Raw genomic sequence first — 23,092 nt, 5'->3', positions numbered from 1 at the left:
GGGGCAACTAATAATAACTATCTCTAAAATGGCAGGAGCACCGCCCCTGGTTAGCCTATCGTTCGCTACCTGCCTACTAGGCATTCTGGTGAACCAACTAGCTAGCGCTCAGTATTGGAGGCCAACTGGGAGGGTATGCTCGAATTAAATACGGGCTCGAGCGCCCATCTCGATGGATGTCTCTATTCGCGGTGTCACCGCCAACTCGCCGATTTGAACGGGAACTCTATCCGACTGAGTTATCATGTCTTCCGCGGCCCAAGCAAAAGCCTCCGAAGCCAGCTGGTTCCGAAGTATACTCGGTGTCGTTAATGGAGTATACTGTAACGATGTCGATTGTCGATGCGTCCGCATTAAATTGACAAAGAGTGAGGGTGGTAAAGAGCGCGAAATTTGTACCAGTGGCAAGCAATATCGATTTGACCATTTGAACAAAATCAAACGCCTGCTTTCCCATCTTAGTATTCTTTTGCATTCTGCTGAGCCAGAAAATGATGCTGCCCTCTTGGCTGCCCTCTCCGAGCTTGCTGAAATTTTTCTTTGCCCAACACATATCAAAACGCTGGGCACTTATGTCAAGTACCAGTGGTTTTATGAACTTCGAGACCCCGAGACAGTTGCTCTCATTCTCTCAATATTGGATTCTCATCCCTCGCCACCAATTACACCGGAAGCCCGATCGGATAAATCAAATTCAATTAGCCCTTTCTCGTCTCCTCTGACCCCACCAGAGACTCCTGCGTTCGATCCTCACACTTCTGCATCACGGAGTCCCACAAAGGCAGCATCTAAGACCGAGGAAGTGGTAGTAAAACGTCTTGGCAACACTGATCAAGCACCGGGCTTCTTCTACGTCGGTTTCCACCCAGCGCATCGCGGAATGTTCCATGTCGGATATACTGAACGAGACACCAAAACAGGACGTTTCCCAGAACATGAGATATGTTACCCGGGTATCATCTGGTTAACAGAAAAAGAAGGACTTAGCGAGAAAGTCATTCAATATGCTCATCGACTTGAACAAATTATTTTGAATATTTTCGCTAGAGAACGCAGGAGTCTTAGGAATAGTTGTCGGAAATGCCAAAAGGTCCATGGTGAATGGCTAGAAGTTGAGAAGACTGTTCTCCTTGATGCGGTTACAGAATGGAGTGCTTATGTTCAGGAAGCCTATGATGAAAAGGGACATTTTCATTCAAATGTTAAGATGCCGAGTCTTTATCCACGCACGCGGGCTTCGAGGGAGGAATTAGAGCCTGAACTGGTCACACCATGTCAGAAGCCGAGTGTGAGAGAGACTTTAATATTGCCGCCTACTCCACCTGAGTCACCTGATACTATGCCTGGTTCGTTTATTGAGGACCCGTTCGATCGTTACGATGATGAAGGGAGTCCTCAGAAGAGCAAGGGGATCTTTAACTTTGATAACGTGAAGCGTGTTTTATTTCGGAAAGGGGATTAGGAGAGACTTGGCGAGATCATGATGTTCAGATGAAGTGATGCCGTTATATTCTACTGTACATATTTCGTGGACCTGATTTCTTACGTTCAAATGCAACCTTGTAAGCTTGATAGCCGTGTCCTATAGGTGGTGCCTAAGCATATAGCATTCATCAATCTGATGCCGTAAAAGTGAATCGTGCCCCACCGAACATCGTGGAAAGCCTCACGAGTCTAAGATACGGAATATTTATTTCTAAATAAACTGTGATCCATTTCGAAATCCTATTCTGTTGAGGGAATCCGATCAACGCAAAGCTCTCGGTGGTGATCAGGCCCTCGTGCTTTCCCTTTTGGGACGGTACCAAGACCACGCCTTTCAATTCCCAGACCGAACACCACATCCCGAAGCACTGGCATATCCTTAGCCCGTTAATTGCATATAGGGTTCAACCTAGTTATAAATACATAAAGCCGGATTCCCTTCCAATACCGATTCAACGATGGAGAAAACAAATAACAACCCGACACCATTTCTCGGCAGACTCAAACACAAATCTGTCGCGGATTGCATTGGTGCGACGCCTCTCGTCCGCCTTAATCATCTGCCTACCGCACTAGGCATAAAAGCCCAAGTCTTTCCGAATCTCGAATACTTGAATCCCGGCGGCTCAGTGAAGGATCGGATCGTGAAGCGTATGCTGGAGAAAGCGGAAGAGGATGGAAAGGTGAAATCTGGGGGACATTGATCGAAGCCTCGAGCGGTAATACGTGAGTCACTCTATTTTTCTACTTCTCTATGTCTTTACCGCATTGAAAATAGATGAACGGTGCTCATTTCACGACAACGAGATAGTGGGATCGCAATTGCTCTCATGGCGGCTATCAAGGGCTATAAATGCATCATCACACTCTCCGAGAAAATGTCGCTGGAAAAAGAGCAGATCTTGAAAGTACTAGGCGCAAGAGTCATCCGCACCCCAGCTGGAGTCTCTATCGACTCCCCAGATTCCATCATCAGTGTTGCAAAACGTCTGCATCAAGAGATCCCGAACTGATTCATCCTAAACCAATACGCCAATCCTGATAATCCCGCAGCGCATGAATACGAAACCGCAGAGGAGCTATGGTATCAGACAGAAGGACATATCGATTCATTTATCAGCGCAGGTGGTACTGGAGGTACAGTAAACGGTACAGGGAGAGGACTCAGAAAGCATAACAAGGACATTCTGATCGTTGGCGTGGATCCACTTGGGTCAATTCTTGCCCTACCAGATGAGCTGAACGGGCTCAAGGCAGAATTCAAGATCGAAGGAATTTGGTATGACTTTTTTATCAGAAGTCCTGGATCAATATGGACCTGACTTGTGGATCAAAACGTCTGATGCCGACTCATTCAATTATGCGCGTCGCCTTGTGCGGGAGGAAGGGATTCTGTGTGGGGGATCCTCGGGCGCGACTATCGCAGCGTTGGCACAGCTTGTCAAGTCTCACCGTGAACTTAATGTGGAGGATAAAGTCATTGTTGGCATCTTGGCTGATAGTCTTCGGAATTATTTAACGAAATTTGCCAATAACGGGTGGATGGCAGAGCAGGGTTATAGTGTTGTTTGAAGTCGAAAGAGATCAGCCCGAACGGTTTGCTTATAGATTTCTATATTAACATCTGTTGTTTTTGCTCGTTTCCCTCCTTCAAATTATTCTCCCTGTCAGTATATATTGGATAGTAAGCTTGTCAATATATAGTAAGTATAACTCGTACCTCATTAAGTGCCGAAACACGGCACAATCGACTCCGCCTTGACCTTGAGCTTCCGGCTATCGGCATCTTGGCCGAGTTCTGATCCATTGCGGGGGACGAGGTCGTAGAGGTCTGTGAGACCACCGTGCTCAGGTTTAATTCGGTAGCAGTCAAGCCAAAGTATTCAATATTATCCGTGGAAATGTCCCAAACAGCCGTATCTTCCTTCGTTGTCTGGTTGTGGAGTGGTCAACAACCCAAACCTCAATGTGGAGATAAAATCGCCCCGGCCGATCTGTTCTCCACGACTCCACCAAACCCCGCAGCGCAAAGGAACAATTAAGGCTGTGGCTTGTGGAATAACCGGGGGAACCGTGATTCAAAGGAGCGCGTACCGTTTCATCGTTCCATCGCAAGGTGGGAGTCCGAGTGTTCTTCTCCTCTTCTGTTTCCTTAGGCGGCTTTTTCTCTCCTTACCCTCTCCTCTCAACTCCCCTCTTCCAAGTTCTTCCTTCTTCCTCCTTGCTACGTCGCCCTTGTTCCCCTCGTTGCTGAACACCCCCCCTCTTCCGATGTGTTCTGGGAACCTGTGATTTGATTTGTGACGAAACTCTCAATAATGAGTGTTTCCTTCTCCTTGCGGTCCACCCTGGGACCGTGTCGAGGAGTTTCTGGTGCTCACGCGGGGAAAACGTTCCTGCCGGTGACGCACGTCGGTAAGCTTCTCCTCACAACAGCTACACACTTCAAAAAAATGAACAAAATGAACCATCACCTCTAATTTACTTGTTTATTAGCCTCGAAAGTCCGTCAAATCTCTTTCCTTGCCTCATCGCAAAATAAACACGCGCACAAGACCCCTCAATGGCCCGTCCTCTCCAAGCGAACCTCGTCAACTGCTGTTCCGGAAGAGCTCGTTCCGACTACCGCCTATTCGGAGCTCACTGTGGGGATCCCTCGTGAGTCACACGAAAATGAACGCCGGGTAGCGATAACGCCACAAAATGTGGGTTTGCTTCTGAAGAAAGGTTTTTCACGCGTTTTAATTGAGCGTGGAGCTGGTGAAGGAGCCCAATTGCTGGATGATGCATACCAAAAGGCCGGCGCAACGGTTGTTGACCGTGATGCGATATGGTCGGAAAGCGATATTGTTCTGAAAGTCCGAAACCCGCAGTCTGAAGGTCCATTCAATGAGGTGCAGGCTCTTCGTAAAGGATCGACTATTATCTCATTCTTATATCCTGCTCAAAATAAGAGTCTTGTCGATGCATTGGCTGCTCGTGGTGTCACGTCTTTCGCGATGGATCGTATTCCGCGTATCTCGCGTGCTCAGACTTTTGACGCCTTGAGTTCCATGGCCAATATTGCTGGTTACAAGGCGGTTTTAGAGGCTTCCAATCATTTTGGTCGTTTTTTGACTGGTCAGGTTACGGCTGCTGGAAAGATTCCTCCAAGTAAAGTGCTTGTTATTGGTGCTGGTGTGGCTGGCTTGAGTGCAATTGCCTCGGCTCGTCGCATGGGTGCTATTGTTCGTGGCTTTGATACTCGTCCAGCTGTTCGTGAGCAGGTCCAATCTCTCGGTGCTGAATTCGTTGAGGTGGATTTCCAGGAGGATGGTGCCGGACAAGGCGGCTACGCTAAGGAAATGTCTAAGGAATTTATTGAAGCCGAGATGAAACTGTTTATGGAACAAGCTCGTGAAGTTGACATTATTATTACAACTGCACTTATTCCTGGAAAACCGGCCCCGAAACTGATCACCAAGGAAATGGTTGCTGCGATGAAACCGGGCTCTGTCATTGTGGATCTTGCATCTGAAGCAGGAGGCAATTGCGAGGCTACGGTTCCCGGTCAATTAACTAAGTACAAAGATGTGACTATCATTGGCTATACTGATCTACCTTCTCGTCTTCCAACTCAGTCCTCCACACTGTACTCGAACAACATCATCAAGTATCTTCTCTCTATGGCACCAAAGGAGAAGTCTTTCGGCATCGACTTCAAAGATGAGGTTGTTCGTGGCTCTATCGTTACTCTCAATGGCGAGATCATTCCTCCCGCTACACCGGTCGCTGCCCCTGCCCCTGCTAAGCCCGATACCCAGGCAATTGCAGCTAAGAAAGATGAAGCACTCGCTCTTACCCCATGGCAGAAGGCTACTAGAGATGTTACCGGTGTTACGGGCGCAATTGGCGCCACTCTCGCTCTTGGAAAAGCCACCGGACCCATCTTCATGGGCAACATGATGACTTTCGGACTCGCGGGTCTGGTCGGTTATCGCGCCGTATGGGGAGTAGCGCCTGCTCTCCATTCGCCACTGATGAGTGTCACCAATGCTATATCGGGAATGGTCGGTATTGGTGGTTTGTTCATCATGGGCGGAGGCTTTTACCCAACTAGCTTTCCTGAATATCTCGGTGCAGCCTCGGTGCTTCTGGCCTTCGTGAACGTTTCTGGAGGATTTGTGATCACAAAGCGCATGCTGGACATGTTTAAGCGCCCGACCGATCCCGCAGAATACCCTTGGCTATATGCGATCCCGGCACTAGTTTTCGGTGGTGGTTTCGTGGCTGCGGCTACCACAGGTATGGATGGTCTAGTACAAGCTGGATATCTTATCAGCACCATACTCTGTATGAGCTCTATTTCCAGTCTGGCCTCCCAACAAACTGCGCGCCGAGGAAATATCTTTGGCATCCTGGGTGTGATTTCTGGTATCTTGGCTTCTTTGGCTGCAGTGGGTTTCACTACCGAGACTATGACTCAGTTTGTCACCGTTGCTGGAACTGGTGTCCTAGTCGGTGGACTTATTGGTCGTCGCATTACTCCGACAGGACTTCCTCAAACAGTTGCTGCGTTACACTCGGTCGTTGGTCTTGCTGCCGTTCTGACTAGTATCGGTAGCGTGTTGGTTGACATCAATGACATCACAACTCTACACATGGTGACTGCCTATATGGGTGTTCTGATCGGCGGTGTTACCTTTACTGGTTCAATTGTCGCATTCATGAAACTTGCCGGTCGCATGTCTTCTAGTCCAAAGATTCTTCCTGGGCGACATATCATCAACTCGACGTTGCTTGGTAGTAACATTGCGACTATGGGAACTTTCTTGACTATGGCGCCTGCGAACCCAGGCATTGCAGCAGCATGCTTAGGTGCAAATACTGTACTGAGTTTCCTGAAAGGATATACCACGACCTCAGCTATTGGAGGTGCTGACATGCCTGTTGTCATCACCGTGCTGAACGCTTACTCTGGATTCGCGCTCGTCGCCGAGGGTCTAATGCTCAATAATCCGCTCCTTACCAGTGTCGGATCGCTCATCGGAGTCAGTGGTTCAATTCTTTCATACATCATGTGTGTCGCCATGAACCGGTCTCTTACGAATGTTCTTTTCGGTGGTCTTTCTGCACCAGCGCAATCCCAGAAGAAGATCGAAGGTGAAGTCACCCAGACCAGCATTGATGACACCGTTGAAGCTCTGTCAGGTGCTGAGAACGTCATCATCATTGTCGGTTATGGTATGGCCGTGGCAAAGGCCCAATACGCACTAGCTGAGATTGTCAGCATTCTGCGTTCCCGGGGAGTCAATGTCCGCTTCGCTATTCACCCTGTTGCTGGTCGCATGCCAGGTCAATGCAACGTGCTTCTTGCTGAAGCGTCCGTGCCATATGATAGTAAGTACCAGCTTTCCCATCCATGACCCCTATAGCATAGCTAACGCTATACAGTCGTTCTTGAGATGGATGAAATCAACGAGGACTTCAATGACACTGATGTTACACTTGTCATTGGCGCCAATGACACCGTCAACCCTATCGCTATGGAGCCGGACTCCGCTATCTCTGGCATGCCTGTTCTCCATGCATGGAAGAGTAAGGAAGTCATCGTCATGAAGAGAGGAATGTCCAGTGGATATGGTAAGTCTCTGTTTAATCAGATCCCAGCATTGCAAGTCACTGACAAATTTGCAGCCGACGTACCGAACCCCATGTTCTTCATGCCTGGAACCAGGATGCTCTTTGGTGATGCCAAGACATCTTGTGATGGTAAGTACTTTCAATTCAACAACTAGATCTCACATTCTAACTCATCTTTCTTTCTATTTAGCTATCAAAGCTTCGCTAGAGGCACGCAAGTAGACATTTGTGGGATCACTCCCTCGGTTGCACCTTCTGTGCGCTTCTTACTTGCACTTTGCGGTTTATTTTCTTTTCCTCGTCCATTTTTTCTTTGCACGTGCTTTGATTCTTCGTCTTGTCCCTTTGACTAGTACGATGGCAATATACCACTGCTTTGCTGTAGCTTGTGAAGAATCTGTTCCACCCAGTACTCGGATCTATGCACCTGCTTCAATTGTGAGATCTTTTCAATGCTTAAATCAGAGTAAATCGAACCATTTAGGTTAGTGAAACCTAACGAAAGTGCCCGGTATCGTAATGAGCGTCAAGCTCCGCGTACTAATACGGCGCCGCGCCCCGAAGTAAAAGCTGCTCCCACCAGCCAACATTCACTCTCGGCCTAGTAGCATTTTGTCTTTACAGGTTAAGCGAATTAGTTTCCTGCTCGAATACGTAGTCATTATCACTCCAACTCATAATCCTACCGATCACCATATCGCCTCAACATACCCTGAAGGGTACTAATCTCCAACCGCATCCAGTCGGCCCACCACCTATATTTTGACGACCAATCGATAAGAAGAACTTGAAGATCCAAAAATAAGGAGAGAGAGAGAGAAAGACGAAAATGGTCGAAATTCACAGATGTACCGAGCATAACGGATGGTCAGATGTCCTCGATTCCCTACAAGAAATACTCATTCACCTTCAACTTCACCGCGCCAAATGGATTAAGAATCCTCGTGACAGAATTTATCCATTTAATCGCTCAAGAGATTCACACGGTAATGTGTGGTACTGTTTCAAATGTCAGAAGCGATATAAGACCACATTAGTTTCGATTCTGACGAGGAGCTGTGGAATTATCCGATGCGTAAACATCCCGATGTTGCGGGGTGCATTTGGAGAGTGCGAGATAAGGATTTGAATCTTATTGTGTATTGATTTGTTCTCTCTCCCTATCACTTGCGCTAGGAGCCTGTGCTATCGTGCTTTTCTGGGATTTTTGCTGCTATTTTCTTTCTGTGGGCCTTGGATGTGGGGATGAGATAGTAGGGCTGCTGACGAGGAAGTTGTTCTGGATGAACTAGAGTCATTTCGAGTCATTTCTTTGAATCGCCTATTGAAATTTGACGTTGATTATGGGTCATCGGAATCGAAGCTCCTAGGAGTTTCGAAATGATTCTATATTACCATGTACGTAGTGACTGTCAGTTGATATAATCGAGACAGCCTCATCTCCTTTCAGAGACTATTATCAGGAGATCCCCATACAAATAGTATGATTCATATGGCCACCTGTGGTTTTGTTTTGCATGTGAATCCTCCAGCGGAAAAGACCATCGCAGCTTCGATTCTGACGAGGCGGTATGGATTCATGTTAAAGGCTGCCATCCCTCTCTTACAGACATTATTCAGAAGCTCCGGGATGAAGATTTCATCTTTGACTTTCGATGACTATTCCTTGTGTTCGAAACATGTTGACAAGTCAGGTCGAAGGCACCGTTGCTATTTGGAACAATTTTCCTGTACGGTAAAGGCTTAAACTTGCTCTACTACTTAAGTACCCAATCAGCTTTCCTTGTATAGACATCAGATACATACCGGGGCTTTTCATGGTTGGGGAGTTGTAGCTGCTTGGAGTACTTAAATGTTCTCACACATGGAAATTATGGCTAATAGTTATGCTGTTTGATGATATTTTTGAATATGGCGATTTACATCATGGTATCGCTGGTACTAGTTCTGAGTCGCATGATAATGATAGGCAGCACGTCGATGCCAAAGTCAAAAAATAGTAGAGACGACTCGGAGATCCTCGCCAGAATCAAACCAATCTGCCCAAGATACTGACCAAAATGAGAAATAGACATTATCCAGCCCTGAAACTGCGATGGCAATAACTTGAAAAAACAAAAACAATTCATCCGCCCAGACCCAAATCGTATCATTAGTTGATAGAACAAAACGCCGCAGATGATCACCACTCTCGTGCTGGATCATATATTAGAACTTGATCAAAAGTCAAAACTTGAAAAACACCATTGCGCGCCGAGAGAATACCTCCAAACAAATTGAGAAACAGATTATATCATGGTATCGCGTCGGATATAATGATACCAAAAAGAAAAGACATTACTAGGGTTGGATGGGTATATAAATTACTACCCGTGGCGTAGTAGTAGGCTAGACTTTATTAAAAGCCCTCTTCCCAAGTTTCAGCCCCATGAACACGCGTGCTGTGCTCGAGCTAGCCTGTCTCCCGTGACGTCTCTGGCTTGATTTCCGTGTGGGACGCTCACGATCCTGAATAACATTAACAGCAGGTTGACTTGACGCCGCATATGCAGAGGAAAGTATATTCAGATTCGAGGGCGTTGGATAAGCATCCACCTCCGAACGCATACTAGCCATTGAGTGAATGCTAGAGGTGGCGGAGTGTTTGCGCGTCATGTGTCGCATCATTGGGGCACGATGAGAAAAGCCCCCTGATGGGTTAGACGAAGGAACGGGACCCCGTTTCGAAGAGTGGACATATTGCTGCTGTGGCGGGGAGGGGGCAGTCGAGGCTGGACTGCATGTTCGAGAGAGGAAGGATCCTGAACCTTCACTGTGGTAATCTGGTATATACCCTCTCTGTTCGTCTGGAAATGGAGACGCGGAACGTGGGGAATAAGTTGGGACGCTGCTATTGCTGTTGCTGCGTGTTGATGGCGGGCGTCGGGTTGGGTCTGTGGGGCGGCGGGCGTGGTAAGAGCGGGAGGCGAGAGTTGGGAATTGTTTCTCTGTTGAGCCTGAGGTATTGGGGCGGGGGCGGGGGCGGGAGATTGGCTTTTGTTTTGGGGATGGAGGGAAGTAGGGGAGTGTGGGGATGTCGGAAACGCTGCTTATTGTGGCACTTTGTGGTGTCGGGGTTGAGATGTTTTCTAGAAGAGGTTCCTCGGTAGGTGGCTTATAGAGTTCAGATGCCCTGGGGGATGATGTGGACTTGACGTCTGTTAGGCGTGGGACTTGCACATTGCCCTCTAGCTTGCCGTCGAAGATCCGAGACTCGCGGTTTCGAGCATTTCCCCGAGGTCGAAGGTTCGTGGGTCTTGATCTGGAACCTTTGGATCGAGATCCGAGAGAGTTAATGAAGACCAGTGTCGGACGGGTTGGTGGTTCCATCAATGTTATTTTCTTTGCAACGTGGATCTCGGCGTTTTCCACTGAGAAGATAGACGACGGGGATGAAGACCGAGATCGTTGATGATGAGTTGGTGGCGTGTTCGGAGAGACATAGATGGCTGGTTGTAAGAAGAGATGATCTGAGCCCAGCTCTGGAGGGCTTGGTGGGTGAGGAAGTTCAAGAACCATGTCATCTTCTGGATCGAATACATGGGTGTTTTCCACGAATGTTGCATCGCTGCTTCGTTTCACTGTATCCATTGAGACTGGGCGAGGTCGTTTAGCCACATGGTATGGGGCTAGTAGGTGATCTTCCCGGTCAGAGTCGGGATCCATATGCGAATTCTCATCGGCACTCAGATCTGAATCGATAGTTCCAGCCCGTTGTGAGCCTACTAGCGAGGGGACGAAGTCTGGTCCACCGGCATCGGATTCCGATACATCTTCTTCGTCGGACTCGTACCGTTTCTGGAGGCTCTGCCGGCTCAGACGGTGAAGATCCAACGAGGTAGTTGATTCGTACATCTTTGCTAGAAAGATGGTTGACACTCCAGGGTCAAACAAAGAATGGGGGTTCTCAATGTAGAATCAGCAAATGGTTCCAAATAATGGTTTGAGAGTGCCAGCGGACGAAACGTCGAAACGACTGATACAAAACCGATAGAATAGAACGAGAGAATAAAAAGATGAAACCAGCCCGGGCTCAAGGGAATAAAAGGAAAACGACCGGATGAATGAGCCCCTCAAACTTTTAGAAGATCTAAAACCCTAATATGATGTGCCAGACCCCCAAGTTATGAAGATGCCACAGACTAGTCTGTGAAGGAGATCAGATCCTTCAGGAGACGGAATGCAAAAGGGTACCAAGGTCTGTTTTTAAGGCTAGTGGAACCGGTCCAGGATTGATGATGATGAACAGGGGAGCCGCCCTCGATGCCATTCAAGGTACCGCAAGTATGAAGAATAGAAAAAGTCCCACCCGTCAGGAATTGATCCACAGAAGGAGGGGCGAAGAAGGCCTTTTTTAGATCCAGCGCTAACTGCAGGACGAGAAAGAGGGGACAGTCACTTTCAATCCCTGTCCACGTGTAGTCGACGCCAAAATCCTGTAATCGTCCACTGGGCAGCATGCATGAGTCCCTAGCTATCGGTGGCTTTTTTATTTTTCTATTATTTTCCTTTTCTTTTACGCCTTTTCTCTCCTGTTCATTTTTGGGTTTTGGTTATCTCCTGCAGGACGAAGGAGTGGACATCCTGGATTGGCCGGGAGTGTCCCCAGCTAGCGAACTATCCATTGGCGGAGTATATGCACGCAGGATATGATTGGCGATGGGGGAAGAAGAGAAAGTGGGGATAGTATCACCCTTGCAGCTGAGACTAGCTCAAGCGACTGGGGGGTGGGAAGAGGGGTTGGTCCACTCCTCTTTTCCCCTATGGATCCTTAGGATGCACAGTTGCGCCATTCGGCAACGCGCACCCTCCACATCGTGGCGAGGCTAGGGTCAAACTTTACTGTTTTGGACTCTGTGCGGAAAAATAGAAAAAAATAATTGAATAATCTGATAGATCAACGTGAGCTGTCGTTGGTTTATTGGCCCATGCACACATGTGCATTAACGCCGGGCCTGCAGCAAGTCAGCATGGGGGAATATCATTCGCTTCCCAGTTCCTAGCCGCAGGAAGATGGTGGCGGCAGCTAAATTGGGCAATGTAGGACGGAAAGTATGAGAGGGTTGGGGTAAAAAAAATATCACAATATGAAAAGAGAGAAAATTGAAGTATATTACTTCTGTTAACACCGTGAAAGGGAAGATCTTCAAGGAATATGGATATAGGATCACACCACGGCTCGTAGATTATCGGATGGAGGGACCAAGTTTGGAAGCGCCCGCGGTGGAGATGTCAATCCGGAAGAGAATCGAGATAGAAAACGACCTGCTCTAGCTACTCTTGGCCTTGTGCCTAATGTACCTAAGGAATTGCCAAGTTAGCCGCCGCTCCAGAAGAGTGGAGACATGTATAACTCAAACACGCTACGACGAACTGTTTGGGGATTGTGCAGTCTGAAACTTGGAACTTATGAAACTAGATCGCCTTCTTAATGAATAGAATCCACTTCAATACTACGACATGAGTCAGTTCAATACTACGACATGAGTAAGTATTTGCTTCTAAATGCCACCTAGTTATTATTCCGTGGTCATTCAACAATCCCAACAATTCTCCCCTTTTCTTTTCTTTTTTCTTTCTTTTTCTTGCTCTGCATAACGCGCGGTCCTCATCTCATGCCAGGGGCACATCGGGACACTGGGTTGTACACAGCCTAGTGCAGGTACACAGGTCCAGGCACACAGGCATAAGGATAATCCCCCGCCCTGTCACCCTAAAGGGTTTAAGGGCCTGTGCTATGCAAAAGGAGAAGTTCAGGGGTCCTAGGAGACAAGTGATCTATGTATGTCATGAATTTCGCCTTCAACTAAATTCTATATAGTCAAAAAAAAAATAAAAAGGATCATCTTCCTGTAGGCATGTTCGCCCCAGGAGAATTCTCAATGTAAATCGGGTAGTTGAAGAATTTCATCGCGGCCGTTCTAATTCACTAGGGGCATTCACTAAGGGGCCGACGCCATTGAGATCATCGAGCATAAATAGTATAACCAGAACAGTTATACCAGAGTAGGAACCTGGAAATGGCATGTTCGATAAAATATCATCAAGTAATTTAATCAAAAGTAATATAGTTTGTATGAGAAAAGAAGAAAAGAAGAATGATTCCGTCAGAATTAGTATGGAGCAAAGCGACTCGCTCCTTGCATGCAGTGATTATCGGCGAATTCTCTCCACATCCACTGTCCCGAGTCGCGCGCGCTATTGTTTCGATTCAAATGTTATTTATAGCCCGTTTGAGAACAGAAACAAAATAAAATAAAATAAAAAATTAATTCGACCACTCCAGATACAGCATTGATATCATCTATCAACTGCACCTTAATAAACCATTGCCAAACCATTCCCTAATCGCAGCCACATCAAGCAAGGACCACCAAGTCTAATTCACAAATTGATTGAATATTCCGCTTTGAAAATCCGGAATACATTCCCAACCTTCATCTGACAGCGGCTTACATCCAGATGAAGCTGATCCTCCGCCACTAAGTACTCGACTTTCATTATCCGTCTTGCCGCCGGCCCCAACAGTGATGCTATTACCTGTACTAACTATGTACGGGGTCCACGAGCGACTCCACCGGTTTCGTCTGTTCGAACGCAGTTTAGACTAATTTCCCAATATAGATGCATGCCTTTACGTAGAGCTTTCAAATTGGTCTGGTCGGTTTTATAAAAAAGACTTTCTGCCATGATGTCGGCGCCACGCGTGTTGGCCCGTCAACTTGACACTCTACACTCTGTTTCGAAAGAATCTTCGCTTTTCCTTCCTTGCCCCTTTTCTTGACTTTGTTGGCTTTCGTTTGCCTTTGCTTTTGTCTGTGCTCCTAGTAATTATCGGTAATCGAGCTGGGGCCCTGCATGGTTTTCGCATGGGTTATCGTGGACTTTTTCTGGGTCCATTGATTTGATTCTTGGTCGTTACGCAAGGTATACATTTATATTTCCTTTTATTGATTCGCGGACGAATCTCTTTGCTTTTTAGGTGGAAAATCAGCCTCCAGCTCCATGATCTACGGACTATTGAATATCTCCCGGCCACGTTAGATGGCTGGTCAATGCGATGATGAGAGATCGACATGTCACTTCTCTCCACTATGCCAGACAAAGCAATTACCTGCCTCTAAATTGAACATACTACATAAGTTAGTATAGCACAGAGGCTGGCGTGAGACCAGAGAAGGCTGGATGAGAAGTTCAAACTCAATTATTGGCATGCCATGCGCTGAACCGTACCTATGCTTTCCGTCTCCGATCCGAGGAACCTAAAGTATGGACGGAATAGCTGGAGGTTGGATTTCGAATCCAATTGCCTTCCGTCGGCATATGATGATCTTTATTTCCCGTATTTGCGGTTTATTCACGCGGTTTGGATCTGTCACTTCCTGGCGTTTGTTTGTGCTGCACAAGCCTCTTGGGATCTACACCCCGGTTCGTTCCTGCATAACTGTGGGACTGTGGATGTGATAGTGCACAACGAGTAACGAAGGTTCTTCGTTTCCATATCAACGTTGTTATTTGTTTTGGTTGTTTTATTGGAGATGATATGTCGAGGTTATGGTGTTGTCTGTGCTACTTTGTTGGTTATGATATCTGTGATATGTGATATGTGATATCCCCTATTGCGTTGTCTGTATAGCTCATTTCTTTTGATGCACTCAGATGTACAGTACGCATAATGCAGACTTCTCCGTACATGCCCCATATGCCTGCCACCTGCAAGTACACACGGGTCTATAGCAATATCAAATGGAGTCATGAAAATGCCATGCTATTATTCCTTGCTTCAGTCCTTACAATCCCAACCACCGAGTTACTGTCAGGCGAAATTGATATGAATGATTACATTTAGCATGATATATAACCTAACATCTATAATAGTAACAAATAAGGGTGAACAGATGCAATCAAAAGGGCCTGCCACCGGCAGGCCAAAAGGGGGGTTAACAACGACAAACATGAACAGAATATGGCATTATAGAATACAACCAGCACAGAACTTCCCAGTCTGTCCGAGTGAAAGTAAAAAAAAGAGAGAAGAAAATGCCTTATCCCAAGGACTAGGGTTTCCCGGTCGTGGTCTGACATCATGGCCCATCTCGACATACCATTCTCACAACCGGGGTCCATGTCGCATAGACGAACAGACCGTCGAGTCTGGCATTGTGAAAGGTCATTCATTAAAAACAGTTATAAAGTGAATGAATCATTGTGGGTAGCATCCGCACTGTTCTGTACAGGGCTCACATGTCGGAATTCAATGATGATAGAATGGTTTTTTTTCCTCCTTTCAATTCCTCAGGAATTGATCCACAACATTCCTCGAGTATATGCGAATTTCCGTCCCGCCAGACTACAGGTGCTGATTATATAGCATCACGTAGGTATTTAATTGGCGACCCGCTTAGGCCTTGCGGGAGCGAGTGACGGGGCCGTTGGAGCGGCCAGTAGAGGTAGCGGTACCGTTGGCGCCGGCGGCAGGGGAGGGGATCTCGAAGTTGCGCATGTCGATAAGAGACTTCTTGCCAGTGTTGCGACGAGGGCGGCCGACCTTGACCTCCTTCTTGTAGGTGGCAATGTAGAAACCGATGAAGAGGAAGAGGTAGGAGGTGATAATGGCGATACCGGCGAAAGCGGCGAACTCCTCACCGGCGCAGTGACCCATGTTGGGTGCCCATGCGAAGTAGGTGGAGGTGAAGTAGGTGTAAGAGGCGAAGTAGATGAAGCCTGCGCGAAAGTGTTAACGTAATTCAGATTGACCGGCAAATATTGTATTTTCCACTTACCAACGTCAATGACGAACTGGAGAATCTGAAGCATGGTGATGTACTTCTTCCACCAGATGCGAACACCGCGAGCGCTCTGGAAGTAGTACCAGTACATAACAACGTGGACTAGCAGGTTGATGGTGATGGGAACCCATTGCACGGCAGTCAAACCAATGAGTTGAGTGTAGCACAGAAGGGCAGTGGCACCGTGGTGGTAGGTGTGGAGGAAGGTTAGGGGCTTCTTCTTGAGGACGAGGAAAACGGTGTCAATGAACTCCCAGTACTTGTTGAGGTAGTTGAGCTAGCGAGGAAATCGAGGTCAGTCAGGTTCAGTTTTCCTTTGCGCGATGATTCGTCGCGTATAATCGAAAGATAAACTCACGTAGTACAGCACAATGAGGGGCTGAGTCCATCCACCGTTATAATCACAGATAGCGTAGAAAACACCGTGGTTCCAAAGGGTGGGGATCAACTGCTCCAAGAACAGAACCAACAAAACACCACTGATGATGGTCAAAACTAGGTTGTGAAGCATGAAAAGAGTGTTCAGCTTGAAGGCAGGGAAGTTCTTCATCACTTCGCGACCGCCGAAAATGACGATGTAGTATGTGACGAGCATGATCGCGGTCTCCTTAAGGGTGGACATGGCGGTAACGCCCTCCTGGAACTTGAATTCGCTGGCGGGGTATCCCTTCACCTGCTCGAAGGCTTTATCGAAGAGCGGCCACAGGTGCACGCCGAAAGGGCGCTCAATTGATGGGAGGGGCACATTCTGGAGGAACTCGGACGCCATTGTGAAAGGGAGGTCCGGGGGACGAGGGATTGACGTAAAATTCCGAAAAAGAAAATAATATTAAAAGGTGTAAGAAAAAGGTCGAAGCAAGCAAATGCTCTCTCTTTTTCTCTTTAAGGAGGAGCAATTGCGACCAGCCAGAAAGGAAAGAAAAGAAAAGATGTAAAGGACCGGATGTTTTTCTAGGGGAAGAAGAAGAGGAAGAAAGAGAAGAACAGGAGAACAAGTCACTTTTTGGCGTGGAGATCCCAATCGGGACTAGCGCGAACAGTAAAAGGGGGGATAATCCCCCGTGGGCTTCCGAGATGTGTACAGAGTCATGTATATACTTGTATTCTCTGGTCATTATTAGCATCTCTTGGGACTATTTACAACTATAATCCGTTTCTATCAAGTTTCTGCACGTTTTACTCTCTTGGTTTGGCTGTATTTGCAAATATAAACACCTGTCCACTTAGTCACATGCTCACTGTTTGCGGCTGTCAGCCCCCAAGGTTTGTTGTTCAGGTATCGTCTTACTTGCCCCCAATTGATCTAATTTTATCAAGTAAGATTCAAATAGCTTGTTACAGGTTCTTTCAACTGTAAACCAATCTCCTGGCTCTTTTTTACATGGGAGGGTTACAATTCCAGGGTACCGGAGAGTGTGCAATTGAGAAATTGTATACTCTTCAAGCCGAGGCTGTACAACCCCTTTTCATGATCAATCGCTTGGGTGGTAAAGAACTTCACATTTTCTCCTTATTTTATTTAATCTTAACACAATGATGGTCTCCACATCAAGGTTTAAGACCTGAGTATCGAGTATATAGGCTGTAAACGGTGGGGTGTAGAGTTCCAGGTACCAGGAACCGGCCGAGGCATACATCGTCAATCCTAACTTCTCACCAGGGCGCGTTGGTTCATATTTTGGCTAACCAAGAAATAACGAACGGAATTCTCGCTGTTCATGCATATAGCAAACAGCACTGTAAACCTAGCTGTCCACTTGATGATTACCCAACAATCAAATATGAGAATTCTGCGCCGGTGGAAATGGCCCACTGTGGATACGGGTGTAATTAGCTGGCATTTAATTGGATGGTTTCCCCAGCATGTAATGTATACAGTGTCGGGGCCACATGTTCAAGGTGATCCTCGACCAGAAATCGGAACAATGGAACCACAATCATTCGTAGGGAATCAACCTGAATTTTCAGTGAAGACTAACCAACTGGAGTGGAATCAAATTTTATCCTACTCTTTGATTGAAATCCATTCATTGCCAGTGTTCAGGCATTGAAAACGGATGCCGAGTAGATTCTCGGATGTTTAATATTTCCAGAATATATATATCATCGATTTCCACGATTATGCAATTAAAAATGGATGGATTTAAATTCCAAACTTTTTACTGAATGCTACTAGATAATAAGCTGAATTTCAATTTGATATCGCTTCCAAGGTTTAATATTCGAGTCGAAAATCAATAAATGTGGTGTAGTTGCAAACGCTTCATCTAGTCTGAGTTCCACATGCGTTGGCATATCACGATTCGAGGGCTGACAATTTCGTGAATTCTGCAGCAGGATTCCCCAGCAAATCGTGGGGATGGCCCATCTCTACAATTTGACCGCTATGCAAGACAGCCACCTGATCAAAATCAAGTAGCGTATGGATTCGATGCGCGACCATGATGACAGTGCAGCCACTAAAAACTTCCCTAATCACATTCTGCACCTTGGCATCTGTTTCGGGATCCAAACTGCACAACTAATTAGCTATCATGAAATTCGTAGAAAGAAAAAACCCTGGGAGGTTCAATATGCGCTTACCTGCTGGTTGGCTCATCCAAAATCAAGACTTTGCTTTTCTTCAGCAAAGCTCTGGCTAGACAGAATAGCTGCTTCTGGCCTTGTGATAGGATGCTCTCATCTAGCTTTGTGTTTAATATTTCCTCGGTAAGACACTCAGACGCTGCGAGAATAGACCAGATACCCACGGAATGAAGAGCATCAACAATTTGCGAGCTAGAACTCTTGCCTTGTGGATCGAGATTTTCTCTCACTGTGCCCTGGAAGATGAATGGCTCTTGACTGAGACAGCTGATTTGATCTCGGATTGAAAATCGAGACATAGAAGCAATATCTTGGCCGTCGATGAGAATCTGTCCGGATACGATCTCGTTTAGACGAAGGAGAGATAGTGCCAACGTGCTCTTTCCACTATTCGGGCATAGTACATTAGAATCGAGTATTTATTTTTAAGAAAACAAAATAATATGTTTCTTACCTTCCAGTTCTGCCACACAGGCCAAATTTCTCACCCGCTCCAATCCGAATATTGATCTTGTTGAGAAGTGGGTTGGGATCAACGGTGTTCCAAGCAATACTGGTATCCAGGAAGTGAATTTCACCCCTTGTGAGCCACTCTGTTGCTCGACTATCCGTCTGAGAGGCGATCTGAGTCTCTTCACGAGGGGTCTGCTCAGCAAAGTCTTTGATACGGGAAATTGCACCCAGAGATGTCTCGAGTAGAGTCCAGTTTTGAATCAATTCTGATAAAACGAGCCCGAGATTCATCATCATCACAAGGGCAATGCCTAGGAGACCTGGGTCCATATTAGACCGAAGAGGGATGGATAGCCCTACGAGTAGCAAAGTTATGCCGGCAACAATCAGGTTGAGCACGAGACTTAGCCATCTTTGAATGCACAGTAGAAGGTAATAGGGCCTTTGTGCGGTATCTAGAATTGATAGCATCCGATTTGTTGTATGATGAGTCCAACCAAAAGCTCGGATTGTATTTACTCCGGCCAGAGACTCCATAAAATGTGTGTAGAGAGGGCTCTTAAGTTCAATTCTGTAAGAGCGTGTGTTAGCTTTGTGGGTTGTAAAATAAAAAACTATGGCATTAAATGAGAAGATAATGAATGACGTACTCAAGAAGTCGTAATTGTGAAGATGTTCGGAGATAAAACTTTTGAATGGAATACAAGAGTCCAATCAGAAGGGGTAAAGTCGCTGCCAAATAGGGCAAAGAAGCTATCGTAGTGGCGCCTTGGGCAATGGCCCCGAAGAGTTCTGCATTCCAGTGAAAATTAGAATATGGACCAATTCATTCTGGCTTCTTCCATATTACTTACGAAGGCCTGTGGATATGAAGCCGCGAGGCAAGATCATATCAACAAGTCTCATATCTTGACTAAAGCGGGTGATAAGATCACCGGAATCTACATTTGATAGGAAGGACATAGGGGCACTACGCTAGTTAGCTAGGATCATAATAGACGCAAACATGTCTTACCTCATGCAAGTCCGAAGCACCGTTGTGTGGAGGTTCCGAGAGGCGAATGGAACGATGACGACCCAGGTCCAACTTGATAATGTTAGAGAGCATGATAATCCAGAAAGAGTGATAGTTGCCAACCTACAATACAGCAAGAACAAGCGAAACAGTCTGCACAACGGAGAGCATTCCATACATCCCAAGCCAGTATCCAAGGCGCGAAGCATTATCACTACTGGAGGACCACATGCTGACCCATACATCTTAGAAAAAGTTAGCCTGGTGACATGCGGATAATGGAAATTCTGTATGAAACTTACAGCGGAATGCGCTCGTCGAAGCCTCAGTAACGGTAAAAAGAAGCAAAATAGCAACTCGAGACCAACCAAGCGCAGAAAAATAATACTTGTATACAGCCAGTTCGGTCGACTTTCGCTGGCGGGCTTTCGTAGACGAAGCGGTGTTTGTGCTAGGAGTGGAAGCCTCTACAGGCATATTTAGATTCTCGTCACCTTCAACCTCATTATCCATTTTTGATGGTTGAGGATAATCCGTTTCAATGCTTCCCTTTATTTCGCCTTGGATCTGGCGATAAGTGCCTTGTTTGACTACTTTTCCATTTTCACCAAGGACCATAATCAAGTCCGCTTGTGGTAGACAGAAAGCTGGAATATGGTGAGCCAAGCCGCGATTCTACGAGAGAGATGAACTTACTACTGTGTGTGGCTAAAAATACAATACAACCCAATCGGCGCAATAGTCCAGCCGGACCGAAGACATTGTTGAACACGGTTCGCGAGGTTGAATTATCAAGGCCACTTAGAACATCATCGAAGCAAGCAATTCGTCGGCGTGCATAGGCTGCTCGTGCGATCGCCTATGTAATATCGCAAAGTCCAAATGAGTGACCCAAACTTTTTGAATCGGTAGGGGTATACCGGAAAGTCACTTACAATTCTTTGTCTCTGTCCTCCACTCAGGTTGGATCCTTTACTGCCGACTAATGTCTGATCGCCTGCTGCCATTTTCATGAAATCCAGGTCCAGTGCACATGCACTCACAACGGTGCGGTACCAATCAGGGTCGAAATCAGATTCTGAATCCTCGCCAACAATATTCTTTTGTATCGATGTGTTGGATAGCCATGGTGTGTCGTCACAGAAAGCGATGTCTGGGTACTTCACGAAGAGCTCTCCACTTAACACTGGCGTTTCACCTGCCAAACCCTTGAGGAAAGTGGATTTACCGGACCCGACCGGACCCAAAAGAACAACCAGGTTCCCAGTAGGGGATTCTCTCAACTTGACCGATGTGCCAGATGTCTCCGATGTGCTGGGGGATTTCCAACTAAAGATGACATTTTCAAGAGAGACGACAACATCGTTATCGATGGGTAGAAGCTGTGGTAAGGTAGAAAGTTCAACCCCGGAAACAGTTTCATGTAAAAGAGAAGGACTGTCCAATGTATTCGGAAGAAGTCTTTTCTCTGCAAGCCAAATAGTTTGATTAGTTTTACTATCATACAGGATGATCGTCGCGTAGAAAACCGGACCGCAGCCAACCAGTCCGCGACCAGAGGGCTAACATCTTACCAATATACTTTTGACTTTTTAGAAAGTCTTGGATCCGATACAGACAACCTATTGAAGAAAATGTATCAGGAATTGCTAACATGAGATAGCTGAGTGGCGTAATCATCAGGCTTATAAGTGATAAGGATGTAATGGCCTGGTTAACGGCTAGACCGCCAGAGCCCTGCAGCAAAGCAACTACTGCATAGGCAGCCAGTGTCGCAAGCTGTCCAATCGCTAAGGGAGCATTGACTATTAGACAGATATCAGTATTATACCAGAAGGTTGATATAGCTGTGGTTAACTCGTGGGAGGAAAGAACAGGTATTTTAACTCACTCATGCAAACACGGATTGACTGAATTCGTCGGAATCTCTTTGAGACCACAAGTTCTTCCAAGCGCAACGCTTCAATTTTGGAACTCATTATTTCCGATAGGCCGAGAAATTTCACGTTTCGAATGGAACCCATGACGGAACTTGTGAAGGTGATGCGCTTTTCCGTGGCCTGAAGCCAGTCCCTTTGCCGACTGGAAACGATATTCCCCATGGCGAAGGCACTAGTAGTAAATGCTGATGTAGGTCTGTGAGATAGTGAAATTATGGGATAAATGGGGATAGACACATAGATAGAACTGACCGATCGCAACTATAACGGGTGCAACACAGACAGCACCGACCTCTGTTGCCAACAACCATGTAGCTAGTGCTAATTGGAGCACGTTCGCCCACGTCTCACACGCGACCGAATAGAAGTACTCAGCTAGCATCTCTATATCAGATCCCATAAGAGACATGGCTCTGGATTCGTCTGTACTTCCCAAAGGCTGAGCCATCATGTGCTTGAAGACAAGACTCATCAAACCGCCTCGGATCATGGTGGCAGCACGGTATCCCAGATGTTCATAAGAAGCTCTGAAGACCTGAAAAGGAATATCAGTCTGGTTATCAGCACTCAGGAGAACAGTAAATACGTACAGCGATTCCGGTGAAAATAATCCCAGTTGCTGCAAGTAAGCCATAGCTCATTTTTAAAGATAAATCATCGCTCTCCTGTAAAACACTGACTACTTTCCCTATCAAGAATGGCTGGGCGATACTAAATCCAACTACGCAAATCCGAGGAAAGGCAATTAATATCATTTCCCAGCGCAAAGACTTGAGCAGCACCCAGAAAAATGCATTTCCTTTGGTCTGGTCGCACCCAGCCCAAGCATTTGCGAATCGATCCGACAAATCCGAAGACAAAAGCTTTTCGTGAACGGTTGGGAGATCATCTACTGCAAGCACCGCAGATCGACCTCTCAAAAGTAATCCATTCAGCCAGGTAAATAAACCACGTGTGAACGGGCCGCTCAAACTTTCTACTGAGTGGGGTTCATTGGCGGATCGAAACCAGTGCTTCTTTTCCACACTGGCCAGCAGCAAGAGAACCAGCTTGATGGCTAGCGATGTAGAAAGCACAGCGGAGTAGACATAGTTGTCTGGTAGGAGCCAGGATGTGCGCACCCGAGCAATATCGAAAAGTGCTGTGATGAACAGATAGGCAGA

General features: G+C 46.6%; 6 protein-coding genes across 6 annotated transcripts; 3 read left to right on the top strand and 3 right to left on the bottom strand.

Moving 5' to 3' along the window:
• Positions 1-244: 244 nt before the first annotated feature.
• Positions 245-1,462, top strand: N7478_007595 (GIY-YIG nuclease family protein; the record flags this gene model as incomplete). Its single annotated transcript, XM_056923809.1, has 1 exon — positions 245-1,462. The coding sequence occupies one exon, from the start codon at positions 245-247 to the stop codon at positions 1,460-1,462; it is 1,218 nt and encodes a 405-aa protein (XP_056776535.1).
• Positions 1,463-1,943: 481 nt separating this feature from the next.
• On the top strand, positions 1,944-3,057 carry N7478_007594 (uncharacterized protein; the record flags this gene model as incomplete). Its single annotated transcript, XM_056923808.1, has 5 exons — positions 1,944-2,136; positions 2,196-2,211; positions 2,297-2,472; positions 2,539-2,634; positions 2,783-3,057. The coding sequence occupies 5 exons, from the start codon at positions 1,944-1,946 to the stop codon at positions 3,055-3,057; spliced, it is 756 nt and encodes a 251-aa protein (XP_056776534.1).
• A 746-nt stretch (positions 3,058-3,803) lies between these two features.
• On the top strand, positions 3,804-7,329 carry N7478_007593 (putative nicotinamide nucleotide transhydrogenase; the record flags this gene model as incomplete). The annotated part of the gene is made up of 5 exons (XM_056923807.1): positions 3,804-3,900; positions 3,982-6,864; positions 6,919-7,107; positions 7,162-7,236; positions 7,298-7,329. The coding sequence occupies 5 exons, from the start codon at positions 3,804-3,806 to the stop codon at positions 7,327-7,329; spliced, it is 3,276 nt and encodes a 1,091-aa protein (XP_056776533.1).
• Positions 7,330-9,495: 2,166 nt separating this feature from the next.
• On the bottom strand, positions 9,496-11,001 carry N7478_007592 (uncharacterized protein; the record flags this gene model as incomplete). The annotated part of the gene is made up of 1 exon (XM_056923806.1): positions 9,496-11,001. The coding sequence occupies one exon, from the start codon at positions 10,999-11,001 to the stop codon at positions 9,496-9,498; it is 1,506 nt and encodes a 501-aa protein (XP_056776532.1).
• A 4,546-nt stretch (positions 11,002-15,547) lies between these two features.
• Positions 15,548-16,704, bottom strand: N7478_007591 (elongation of very long chain fatty acids protein; the record flags this gene model as incomplete). The annotated part of the gene is made up of 3 exons (XM_056923805.1): positions 15,548-15,870; positions 15,930-16,212; positions 16,294-16,704. The coding sequence occupies 3 exons, from the start codon at positions 16,702-16,704 to the stop codon at positions 15,548-15,550; spliced, it is 1,017 nt and encodes a 338-aa protein (XP_056776531.1).
• A 1,527-nt stretch (positions 16,705-18,231) lies between these two features.
• Positions 18,232-22,570, bottom strand: N7478_007590 (uncharacterized protein; the record flags this gene model as incomplete). Its single annotated transcript, XM_056923804.1, has 14 exons — positions 18,232-18,448; positions 18,519-18,908; positions 18,976-19,545; positions 19,625-19,766; positions 19,829-19,944; positions 19,990-20,061; positions 20,117-20,234; positions 20,292-20,636; positions 20,686-20,848; positions 20,925-21,457; positions 21,564-21,794; positions 21,881-22,114; positions 22,182-22,464; positions 22,520-22,570. The coding sequence occupies 14 exons, from the start codon at positions 22,568-22,570 to the stop codon at positions 18,232-18,234; spliced, it is 3,465 nt and encodes a 1,154-aa protein (XP_056776530.1).
• Between the last annotated feature and the right edge of the window lie 522 nt (positions 22,571-23,092).

This window comes from Penicillium angulare (assembly GCF_028827245.1).
Source record: "Penicillium angulare strain IBT 27051 chromosome Unknown utg000005l_segment0_segment0, whole genome shotgun sequence".
Lineage (NCBI taxonomy): Eukaryota > Fungi > Ascomycota > Eurotiomycetes > Eurotiales > Aspergillaceae > Penicillium > Penicillium angulare.
This window is presented reverse-complemented; position numbering and strand designations above follow the sequence as displayed.